Below are 12,337 nucleotides of genomic sequence, written 5' to 3'. Positions count from 1 at the left end.
TTGATTAAACTTTTATTGAACACAGCTCCACCAATCAGAACAAGACCCAGTTTCCCCCTCAGTCAGTCTCTCCCAGTAGGAACCTTCCATAAGCCTCTTATCCCTATCCATCAGAGGGCAGATAGAATGAAAACCACAATCACAGAAAACTAACCAAACTGATCACATGGACCACAGCCTTGTCTAACTCAATGAAACTATGAGCCATGCTTTGTATGGCCATCCAAGACGGACGGGTCATGGTGGAGAGTTCTGACAAAACGTGGTCCCCTGGAGAAGGGAATGGCAAACCACTTCAGTATTCTTGCCTTGAGAACCCCATGAACAGTATGAACAAATGAGCTTATGGAAACCATAAAAGCCAAGATCAGACTTGATTACTAACTTTGAATAAAGACAGGCCATTACACACTAGCACAAAAGTAGTAACTTGGGTATATAACTATTTAAAAAGACTGTAAGATATAAGTCTTAGATATAATTTCCTCCTTATCACCTGGCCTCTAGCACTCCTGAACTCTTCCTGCCCCAGGTTTTCCACTAGGACCTGACCCGGTATTGTCCCTCCATGCCCTGAAAAGGGGCTGATAAGCCTTTATGGGCAATGTTAAGATATATAACCATCATTTATAGCATCATTTCTATGGGAATATAGCAAATTTATTTTGGGACTATATGAAGATTAAGTAGAACCTCCTAGTGATGATTCTTGATGATGAGCATGGCACATACTGAAGTGGACAGTCAATGTAATTCTCAAGAATCGTGTTCATAGGGATTCAGAGTTCTACATTTAAAAACAGGTATCAGATAAGGCTGATCTACTCAAGTATTTTTCTACTTTAATAGTTATTCACAGTCACTGAATTATTAAATTATGGAGTTATTAATAAGCTAATAAAAGTTGCAAACTGGCTTAGAGAAAAGTTTGAGATAAAAAAATTCAACTATTATAATAAGTTATTAGTGATTCAAACTCAATTAAGTTAAATGCCTCCTTATTAACTCAAGGATGGAGACTTAAAATGCACTTGTATTCTTTAACTATTCAGCGAAAGAACAATATATAAAATTAACATCATTTAAATAAAAAAAAGTCTGATTTAAAGGTTTCACTCCATTTGGTTTTCTGCATGAGTGCTTCAATACATGAATTCTACTTACCCCATTTACACATACTGTGCTTCCCATATGGATCAGCTGTAAAGAATCCACCTGCCAATGCAGGAGACGTGGGTTCAATCCCTGGGTAAGGAAGATCCCCTAGAGGAGGAAATGGCAACCCACTCCACTATTCTTGCCTAGGAAAAAATCCCATGGACAGAAAAGCCTGGCGGGCTTCAGTCCACGGGTTCTCAAAGAGCAGAACACAACTGAGTGACTGAGCATGTGCTAAGTTGCTTCAATCAGGTCCGACTCTTTGAGACTCTATGGATTGTAGCCCTTCAGGCCCCTCTGTCCATGGGATTCTCTAGGCAAGAATACGGGAGTGGATTGCCATTTCCTTCTCCAGGGGATCTTTCTGACCCAGAGATGGAAGCCGTGTTTCTTATGTCTACTTGCACTGGCACGCATGTTCTTTACCACTAACGCCACCTGGGAAGCCCTAACCACACACACATACAGTAAAACCGTTTACTACAACCATGTCTAATCCAATAGATCAATAACTAGCATAAGAATGGAAGGCAGCCTAGGTTCCATTCCTTAGGTGCTACCACTTTCTCCCTGAGGATCCTGAGCAAATAGTCTTGGTCTGTTCACCTTTAAAATGAGAGTAACTGGTATAAGTAGCCATGTCATAGAAGGATTAAAGGAAACCATCTATATACTTATAACAAAGCTTGGCATACACAGGCATGCTGGTCTGGTTCCAGACCACTGCAGTAAAGTATCTCAATAAAGCAAGTCACATGACTTTCTCGGTTGCCAGTGAATATAAAATTTATGTGTTTTTTTTTTTTTAATAAAATTTATGTTTACACCATACTGTCATCTATTAAATGTTTAAAAAGCAATGTGCATACCCTAATCCACTGTGCCACCTGGGAAGCCCAATTAAAAAAGACTTTATTGCTAAAAAATGCTAACCATCATCTGGGCCTTCAGCCAGTAGTAGTGGTAGGAATATCAAAGATCATGGATCACAGATCACCATGACAAACCTAATAATGAAAAAAATTTGAAATATTGGGAGAATTACCATAAGAAACAGGAAATGAGCAAATGCTGGTGGAAAATAGTGGCAACAGACTTCCCCACACAGGACTGTCAACAAACCTTCAATTTGTTGTTAAAAAAAAATTAAAATAAAGCAGTATCTACAAAGTCCAATAAAACAAGGTATGCCTAAAATAAATACTCAAAACTCGGGTATTACTAGGTTTCCATGTCTACTGTATAGATTGTCAACACTTCAGTTATTGTGGTGTATGTTCCTCTAGCTCAAATCCTACCAGCAGCTTCCTATCATAACTGGAATAAAATTCAAAGTCCCTGCTTTGGTCCTGCATGATCTGGCTTCTGGTCATCTCTCAAACCTCACTGCCAGCCTAGACACATCTGTACCAGCTGTTCTTTCTGCTTCAGATACCCTCCTCAAGGCTTCTACCTTCACTTCATTTAGTTTTCTGTCTATGCATCATAATAGAAAGATTTCTCCTAATAACTCCATTCAAAAGCTCTTTCTGCCACCCCTTTCATTAGCTCTTTACCTCCTTATCTGCTCTATTTCTCCTTACACTTATAATTAGTACTGGATATCACGTTACAGATGTATTTATCCATCTGGGGCAGATACTGTACACATACTTACACAGCTTACAGTGTAAGCTCCATGAGGTCAAGGAATGCAGCTTATACATAGCTATATCCTAAGTTTCTAAAACACTGCCTGCATTTAGGAGCTTCTCAACAAATAACAACCAAATTAAATAACTAAACAGGATATAAGAATACATCACAGATGGCCAATCTCCATAAAGGGTTTATAATCTTTTATAGAAGGAGAATGGAGGAGGACACAGCAACCCACTCCAGTATTTTTGCCTGGAGAATCACATGGACAGGGGAGCCTGGCAGGCTGCAGTCCATAGGGTCACAGAGAGTTAGACACCACTGCAGTGACTTAGCATGTACGCAAAGAAGGAGAAACAGTCACAATGACTATGTGTTTGTTATCCTTGCCTGTTTTTATTTAGTTGCTAAGTCATGTCCAACTCTTCTGTGATCTTCCCGACCCAGGGATCAAACCCACACATCTCCTGCATTGGCTTGCAGATTCTCCACCAACTGAGCCACCAGGGTCACTTTAAATTTTAAAGTGATTGCTTCGATCCCTTGGTCAGGAAGATCCCCTAGAGGAGGGCACGGCAACCCACTCCAATATTCTTGCCTGGAAAATCCCATGGACAGAGGAGCCTGGTGGGCTACAGTCCAAAGAGCTGCAAAGAGTCGGACACAACTGAAGTGACTTAGCACGCATGCAGTATGACTAGCAGAAATTCCATTTGACTGAGCCAGTCAGTCAAGACTAATGTACAGTTGTAATCTGGTTGCATCACCTTTCTAGTCATTTTATCATCTCAACAGGTGATTGAAAAGCCCTGATTCTACCCACTGATATTACTGAGAGCCTAGACTCACATTCCTGAAATCCAGTTGGTCACATAACTTTAACCTTCACTGAAGCAAAGGAATAAGACAGCTTTCTTTCCCGTTTCCATGTAACCCTCAGGCTTTCTTTGATCCTTCATAGAGAGAGGAGCAAATAGCAAAAAAAAAAAGAGCGAGAGAGAGAGAAGGGCTGGGGGTGGGGTGGGTGGAGAAAGTATCAGATTTAGAAGACACTCTGTCTCCTAAATTGTGAAGCCTTTGAATGTTTATATGCTGTTTTTAGAAAGGTCAATCCCAGTGGTAAACCTAGCTAGATCAATGGAAAGATTTTGAAAACTTCTTTCCATCAGGATCAAAGACGTCAATTCAGTTAATGGAAACAACTTGTGTAAAGGGTCAGAGTCAAAGCCATTCATTTTTTTTTTTAAGCTTTCCAAATTAAGGCAAGATGATGGTTCAATGTTTTATACCTTCAATATTAGTTTGAGATGCATTTCACATGCAGAGACATATGTGTGTGTCAGGGACTTGCTGACACAAGGCTTTATCGCTCACTGGTTTGTGGTAAGTGGCTCACGGCCTTGAGCATGTTCTTACCTCTCTGCTTCTTCAGGTTCCTGGTCTATAAGATGGACAGTGTTGGCCACCTCATACTGCCTGGCACATGATAAGTACTGGACAAATGCAAAGCATTAAATCTATCCATTTTGTATCTAGAATTTGCTACTCTTTCCTGATAATCATATTCCCTTCTTCCTTTTAATAACAGAACTTCCTTTTAATAACAGTTTTAGCTGAATGCCTGGTTGCCCAGCAAGTCCACACTCCCAGTTTGGTGTGAACACGTGTCTAATTCCTTGGGCAGGAAGGGTGTGTGCAGCTTCTCTGAAAGGCAGGGACTTGCCCTCCTGGCTCTCCTCCCTCAGGCTGGACCCTGGGAGCACTGACTGACTGACCAAGCCCACACATGACCCCTAAGGGTGAGGAGCTTGGGAGAGAGATGGAACTGAGACCCTGAGACCCTGCACCTTCTGCCTCCCTGGGCCCCTCACATATGCTGGGACTCCTATGTTTGAGAAAATAAACTTCTGTACTGTCCAAGCTATAATTGCTTCTGTTGAAGTGGCAAACCAATATAATACTAACGCTAGCATATTTACTTAATTTTAAATTGAGTAGGTTTACAGCCAGGCATCTTGATAGCTACAGTCATTCTCTTCCATATTAATGAGCAATTACTTGATGCCAAGTCTTTGTTAGGAAAAGACACCCTCCTCCTGCCCAAACTATAAAAGTTGGCAGGTTACATGCAGTCTCTCGGTCCCAGCAATTTCCAGGCAAGATACCAGCAGTTTTCCAGGGAGGGGGCCCTGGAAAGGTCATGAGCTCAGAGCACAGGGGAAGGAGGGGCTCACACAGCTCTCAACGTAAAACTGAGCAACCAACTAATCCTCACTGGGGCCAGGAGCGTAAGACTCCACCTGGCAGGTCCACCTACCAGTCTGAGGTAGTTCTGCAGCATCTGAAGAGGGATCATAGACGCGTAGGTCACACTACTGAGGCAGCCCTCCTGAGGCCCTGAGAAAAGGAAACACACAGAAGGAAGATGGGCTCTTCACGTCAACTGTAAGAATGATCAAAACCTAACAGAGCCGAATGTAAGATACAAGATGGTTATTGACTTCTGTAGGCAGAGCTGACATGTGGCCAAGAGGAACCAGTGTGCCTTTACCATCGTGAAAATGCTGACACCTTGGACTGGCTGAGAAACAGCCCCTGCCGTGGCTCCCAAGAGTTCCTCAGCTGGCCTGAACTCCCCCAGGGGGAGCCCACCTATCCCCTGTCAATCACGACCAGGACCTTCACATCCAGGTTCCAACACTGTAGCTTGTATCTTCTCCGATTGCTGGATTCAATATTCTACTGCTTATAAGCCATGTATAATACCAATCCTCAGAAGTTCTAGCTTTGCCAGCATCAATGTACAGGTGCATTCCCAAATTCTGACCCCCACATCCACCCCCTTCTGTGTGCTGCCTGCCACTCTCTCAACATGGCGTTCGAGCCTGAAGGAATTTTCTGGAATGGTCTCAGGCTTTTTTTTTAAAAAAAAACTTAGGTCAAATAATCAAATAAAACTTTATTAGTTGAAACTGAATTTTTAAAAGCTCCATTCCCAAACCTGGGAAATACATGATAAAATCAGTAGCCTTTTAGCATTAAGGGCTGGGAAACTGAGAATTCCTATACTACTTACTAGCTGCACACACTCAGAAAAGAACATCAGTCTCTCTGAACCTCAACTTCCTTATACATAAAATGAGGATAAACAGAGATACCTATCTTAATTACGCTGTTGTAAGGATTACATGAACTTATACTTGTCATGTTCTGTAAACAGCAGGACCAAGCACACAGTAGATGCTCACTGAAGATTAGCTTGTACCATAATAATCACATTCGTCATACGCTGTACTTGACAGCAATAAGACACTTCTCTTAACATGGTATCTGTCACTTTCTTATCAGCACATCAGCTTTTTCCTAATGAGAAATGCAATCAGAGTTGCAGCAATCAGTGATCAGAACAGACATCATCACAGGTGTCAAAAATATGGCTTTTGATTTTTCTTCTCCTTAGTCAAATATTTCAAAAAATATCTAACTACTCAGTAATGGGAGTCATGCATGCATGGCTTGGGGACACAGGACAAAACCATGAATCATGAAACACTCATGATGCAAACTCTCAACATCGCCTCAGTTTGGAATACCCTTACCTGACAAAAGCACAGTGACCTGCTCTGCTTTATTCGTTCTCATGAAGTCCCATGGGGACTGGGTGAAGCTCTGACCTGCTGACCATGGCACATTTCCTAGTTCAAAAAAAGGTAAAAGGAAATATCAAGAGACGCTTAAAAGGAATTCTTATAAGAGTCAATGTACACTCTCCTGTGTGAGACCCTAGAGGACTCTAGAGCTTGGACTGTCAGAGACACAGACTATGGAAAGGGTCACACAAAGGGTTAACTCCAGCATAACTTTCACTGACAGTCAGTGGGAGGCCTGCAAGCTATAGGGATTGAACAAAATCGAGAATGCAAATATAAACAATATGTCCAGGGTGTAGTTTTTAAGAACAAAGGACATGACACCCTTCCATGGTTCCTCCAGTGCCTGCTTCACAAAGCTGGAGCACGTTGAATGAGGCCAGAGATCCTTTATGATCTGGTCCCTGACACCCTTTCCAACACATTTTTGGATTCACAGGCAACTTCAGGGGCTCAGAATATATCAAACCTTTCACAGTCTGGGCTCTCTGCTCACTCCTGCTCAGAAAAAACGGCCCCGCTCTGTAAGTGTCCATTCTGGGGAGGGAGCAGTCATAAGCACTTACATTCATCCCTTCCTTCCATAGATCAATTCCTAAATGCCTGTCCTCTGCACGCCCCCAAAATGCATATATAGCTCACCTGTAACTCACTGTTTCTCTGTTGCCCTTGGTCCCTTTAATCCAGCTTAGGTTATTGATACAGTACAGTTTCTCATATACATACATAATAACAGTATTATGGAGGCATACCTCCTTTTATTGTGCTTGCTTTTTTGCATGTTGCAGTTATTGTTATTTACAAACTGAAGATTCTTGATCTTGCACGGATCAAGTCTATCAGTGCCATTTTTCCAACAGCCCATTTGCTCACTTTGTGCCTGTGTCACATTTTTGGTAATTTCCACAATATTTCAAATGTTTTCACTCTCATTATATATGTTATGGTGATCTGTGATCAGTGATCTTTGATGTTACTACTGCAAAAAGATTATAACTTGCTGAAGGTTCAGATGATGGCAAGCACTTTTTAGCAAAAGTTTTTAATTTAGTATGTATAGTTTTTTAGACATTGCTACTGTACACTTAATAAACTGCAGTACATTGTAAGTAATTTTTATTTGCACTGAGAAACCAAAAAATACATGTGACTTGATTTATATTGGGAAACTTTTATTGCTGTGGTCTGGAACTGAACTTGTAGTATCCCTGAGGTATGCCTGTAGTCCCCAGTCATCAAGTGGCCACAGCCAGGTACCAAACTAAAGACCTAGCCCACTGAACTCAATGATTTTTTTAGATACGAAATGCTACTTGGGTTCCCAAGTACTCAGGGATAATAATGAACACCAGAACAGACTGGCCTTCGCACCCACTGCTCACAGAAGTACATGGATCTGACGGTGGTGAACACCTGCCTTCCCCCAGTTTCCGGATTAGCCGGATGAGCGCTGATGACGGAGGGCCTTTTCCTTCAAAGCAGGGCTGCGCTGACTTCGTTTATTGGAAGTCAGAAGACCCACAGATCCCTGGGCAGACCCACACTTTAAATAACACTGCACCTGTGGGCAAATGAGGTCCTGAGAATCATTTGACTTCCTTTTCTAAATGTACTTCTAAAATGATATAATAATTCTGTAATAATCATTTTAAGATCGTAACAATCCATAAAATTAAATGGTGAATAATCTGCTTCAAAAATGAGTGGATGTATATATTTTCAGAGTGATGTAGGGTATATGTCTGAACAGAATGAAACACTTTCTAATACAAGCTGATACATTAATCACATGCTGAGACCTGCCCTTTCCTCAATCTTGACTCATCTTTTGCAACATGGTGCTATTGAAAATACACAGACTTTCCTATCAGACAGACTGGGATTTGAGAATTAACTGCTTTGTTCCTTAGCCGTGTGACCTCAGGCAAGTTATCTTGTAACTAGTTATCTGTAAATGAGCCTGCTGTAAGGACTCAGTGAGGTCTGTATATAAATATAGCTCCCAGCACAGTCCTGACACCACAGGAGGTTCCCCATAGATGTCAGATCTCCGAGTTCAACAGGAAAGAGACTAACCAGGACAACTAACATTTATAGTACATGTATTATGCTCACCAGAAGGCAAATCTTATCTTTTTAAATTCTTCAGAGTCCCATCAAACAGAAACAACCAGTTATCACCCCGACTCCTCCCAAGTGGGAGGCTTGACTACCTCTTCATTCAAGTGCTTCTTCTAACTCTCGCCTGAAGGTAAGGTGTTCCTGCTCTTCTGTATCTCTGGCGCAGTCCAAGTACAAACTTGGAGCTGTGTTCAGAGCCTGTGCATTAGCAAGCAGCTGCAATGTGGTTAGTTTCTTGCATTTATCAAAACAGCAAGTGCAATCACAAAGCCTCATCAAGGGCTTTCATGTTCTTCACTCTCTGGGTATTATTTGAGGTGTAAAAGCATTTTTATACCAACAGGCAACATTATGTAATGGCTGCATTATGAACACTCGAGGTTTCCAGTGCCAGCAGCTGCCACAAGTGAGCTCTGAATGTATTTAATCAACGAACTATGAATCAGGTTAGGGAGCCCGTAAACATAAATAAACCCAGAAATTTAACTTTCCCTTCATTGCAGGACTGCTGATACCTAAGGTGATGGATCGCACACTGCTTGCACTGAGCCCAATGCTGGAGTCGGTGGTGCTACTAAACGTCATGTCTTCCAGGCTCCACCATCCATCAGAAGAGATTGCTTGGAAATGGTTTGTCAGAGCTTGACTCACTGCTTTTGAAAAATCATCCCATGATGTCTGTTTGCGAATATTTAAAGCACATATTGTGCTTTCACATTCAAAGTCATCAGCACCGCAGTTGCCTGGTTCAGTCTCACCCACTGAAATCCTTAAGGGTATTTTAAGAGCATCTGTTGGAAGAAAAAAAAAAAAATTAGGGAAAAGAAATCCTGATAGGAAGCAAACCAGCAAAAATTTTACACAAAAAAGAAACAGATATAAACATTTTGAAAACAAAGCAAAGGACAGCCATCCTTTTTAAACATCGAATGAATGTTTGTTTATTGGAGTAAATTTTGGTCTCCCAATCTCTTCATAGTTTCTTTGGAATCATGTTGCTTGAGCTCTTTATCTTTGTCTATTTGGCCGGTTCTATTTCCTGATTCCTTTGCTGGGCAAGATTCTCATATTCTTTCAAAAAGTGTCAGAGAAAATTGGAGCCCTCTCTTGACCCTGAACTCTCAACTGCCCATTCTCCTCACCTTCCTTGAAAACATCATGAAGAAGAGGGGTTACTGCTGAATAGGTCAGCGTGCTGAGGACAGTGGCTTCAGGGTCACAGACTTTGGACTTGGCCTCAGGATCACCTTCTACTAGTCATCTGCCCTTGCCTTACGTGCTCTATGCCCCAATTTCTCTATAAAATGGAAGGAAGGCACAAGTGAGTTGCTATGAAGAGTAAATGAATTTGTGTTTGGAGGGGCTTTAACACACTACTAGTATAACACATTATCTGTTAACACACTATCTTACAAGAACTAGTAGGTACTTGATAAACGGTGAACAGTACAGAAAAAGCTTTTAAAATAAGCCTTCCAATCTCTCTGTGATACCAACTGGCGTATTCCCCCAGGTGGGCAGCACTCATGCACTTCTGTTCCCATGAACTGAATTATGTGCAGAAGCCACTTGTGTTTAGTCCCAATCTTCATGTCTGTTGAACACAAACCCTAATTAGTAAATTAAATATTCCAGATACTGAAGAAATGAGTTCCTACTTCTAGAAAATCAGAACACTTCTAAAACTGAACAAAGGAGTTGCTATAAAAGTTTTTAATGTGACATGGATGAGATGGCTAAATAAAATTAGAAAAAAATTTAAATGTCCTGAGACAGATACTGTCATTAGTTTGCTTCATAAATATGTTTAACTCCTCAAACACTAGAAACCACAGATGAAACATTAAAGGTGTGATCTATTCAAGTAAGAATACATGGCACTTCGATCAGGAGAACCATATTAATATGAAGAGCTTCACCTAGAAGTTGATGAAAGAATTACTTGGTGTGTTTTAAATTAAAACAAAATGTTTAAAAATATGTTATTTTTATGATCCCCTTCTTAAACTTTTCTTCTTTTTCCATTAACTAACCAACCTGTTGTTCAGTTGCTAAGTCTTATCTGACTCATTGTGACCCCAAGGACTGTAGCATGCCAGGCTCCTCTGTCCTAAACTATTTCCCAGACTTTGCTCAAATTCATGTCTGTTGAGTCAGTGATGCTATCTAAACATCTCATCCTCTGCCACTGCTTTCTCTGTTTGCCTTCAATCTTTTCCAGCATCAGGCTTCTCTTGTGGCTCAGCTGGTAAAGAATATGCCTGCATGAGGGAGACTTGGGTTCGATCCCTGGGTTGGGAAGATCCTCTGGAGAAGGCAAAGGCTATCCACTCCAGTATCCTTGCCTGGAGAATTTCATGGACTCTATAGACCAAATTCAGACTTAAATTGAATAAAGTAGGGGAAACCACTAGACCATTCAGGTATGACCTAAATCAAATCCCTTATGATAATACAGTGGAAGTAAGAAATAGATTTAAGGGACTAGATCTGATAGACAGAGTGCCTGATGAACTATGGACGGAGGTTCGTGACACTGTACAGGAGACAGGGATCAAGACCATCCCCATGGAAAAGAAATGCAAAAAAGCAAAATGGCTGTCTGGGGAGGGCTTACAAATAGCTGTGAATAGAAGCCAAGCGAAAACCAAGGAGAAAAGGAAAGATATCTGAATGCAGAGTTCCAAAGAATAGCAAGGAGAGATAAGAAAGCCTTCCTCAGCGATCAATGCAAAGAAATAGATGAACACAACAGAATGGGAAAGTCTAGAGATCTCTTCAAGAAAATTAGAGAGACCAAGGGAACATTTCATGCAAAGATGGGTACAATAAAGGACAGAAATGGTAGGGACATAACAGAAGCAGAAGATATTAAGAAGAGGTGGCAAGAATACAAAGAACTGTACAAAAAAGATCTTCACAAACCAGATAATCACAATAGTGTGATCACTCACCTAGAGCCAGACATCCTGGAATGTGAAGTCAAGTGGACCTTAGCATCACTGTGAACAAAACTAGTGGAGGTGATGGAACTCCAGTTGAGCTATTTCAAATCCTAAAAGATGATGCTGTGAAAGTGCTGCACTCAATATGTCAGCAAATTTGGAAAACTCAGCAGTGGCCACAGGACTGGAAAAGGTCAGTTTTCATTCCAATCCCAAAGAAAGGCAGTGCCAAAGAATGATCAAACTACCACACAATTGCACTCATCTCACATGCTAGTAAAGTAATGCTCAAAATTCTCCAAGCCAGGCTTCAGCAATACGTGAACTGTGAACTTCCAGATGTTCAAGCTGGTTTTAGAAAAGGCAGAAGAACCAGAGATCAAATGGCCAACATCTGCTGGATCATGGAAAAAGCAAGAGAGTTCCAGAAAAACATCTATTTCTGCTTTATTGACTATGCCAAAGCCTTTGACTGTATGGATCACAATAACCTGTGGAAAATTCTGAAAGAGATGGGGATACCAGACCACCTGACCTGCCTCTTGAGAAACCAGTATGCAGGTCAGGAAGCAATAGTTACAACTGGACATGGAACAGCAGACCTGTTCCCAATAGGAAAAGGAGTACGTCAAGGCTGTATATTGTCACCCTGCTTATTTAACTTATATGCAGAGTATATCATGAGAAACATTGGGCTGGAAGAAGCACAAGCTGGAATCAAGATTGCTGGAAGAAATACCAATAACCTCAGATATGCAGATGACACCACCCTTATGGCAGAAAGTGAAGAGGAACTCAAAAAGCTCTTGATGAAAGTAAAAGAGG

General features: G+C 41.2%; 1 protein-coding gene across 3 annotated transcripts in view; it reads right to left on the bottom strand.

The window, feature by feature from the left end:
- The window catches only part of CTTNBP2 (cortactin binding protein 2), a 168,904-nt gene that overhangs the window by 37,901 nt on the left and 118,666 nt on the right, over window positions 1-12,337 (bottom strand). For all 3 annotated transcript variants that reach the window (XM_005205448.5, XM_059885861.1, XM_059885862.1), the window contains 3 exons: window positions 9,083-9,358; window positions 6,396-6,491; window positions 5,114-5,193 (listed from right to left, as the gene is read on the bottom strand). In XM_005205448.5, coding sequence (XP_005205505.2) covers window positions 5,114-5,193; window positions 6,396-6,491; window positions 9,083-9,358 — 452 coding nt within the window. The remainder of the gene's footprint in view (window positions 1-5,113; window positions 5,194-6,395; window positions 6,492-9,082; window positions 9,359-12,337) is intronic.

The sequence above is a fragment of the Bos taurus genome, chromosome 4 (assembly GCF_002263795.3).
Source record: "Bos taurus isolate L1 Dominette 01449 registration number 42190680 breed Hereford chromosome 4, ARS-UCD2.0, whole genome shotgun sequence".
Taxonomy (NCBI): Eukaryota; Metazoa; Chordata; class Mammalia; order Artiodactyla; family Bovidae; genus Bos; species Bos taurus.
This window is presented reverse-complemented; position numbering and strand designations above follow the sequence as displayed.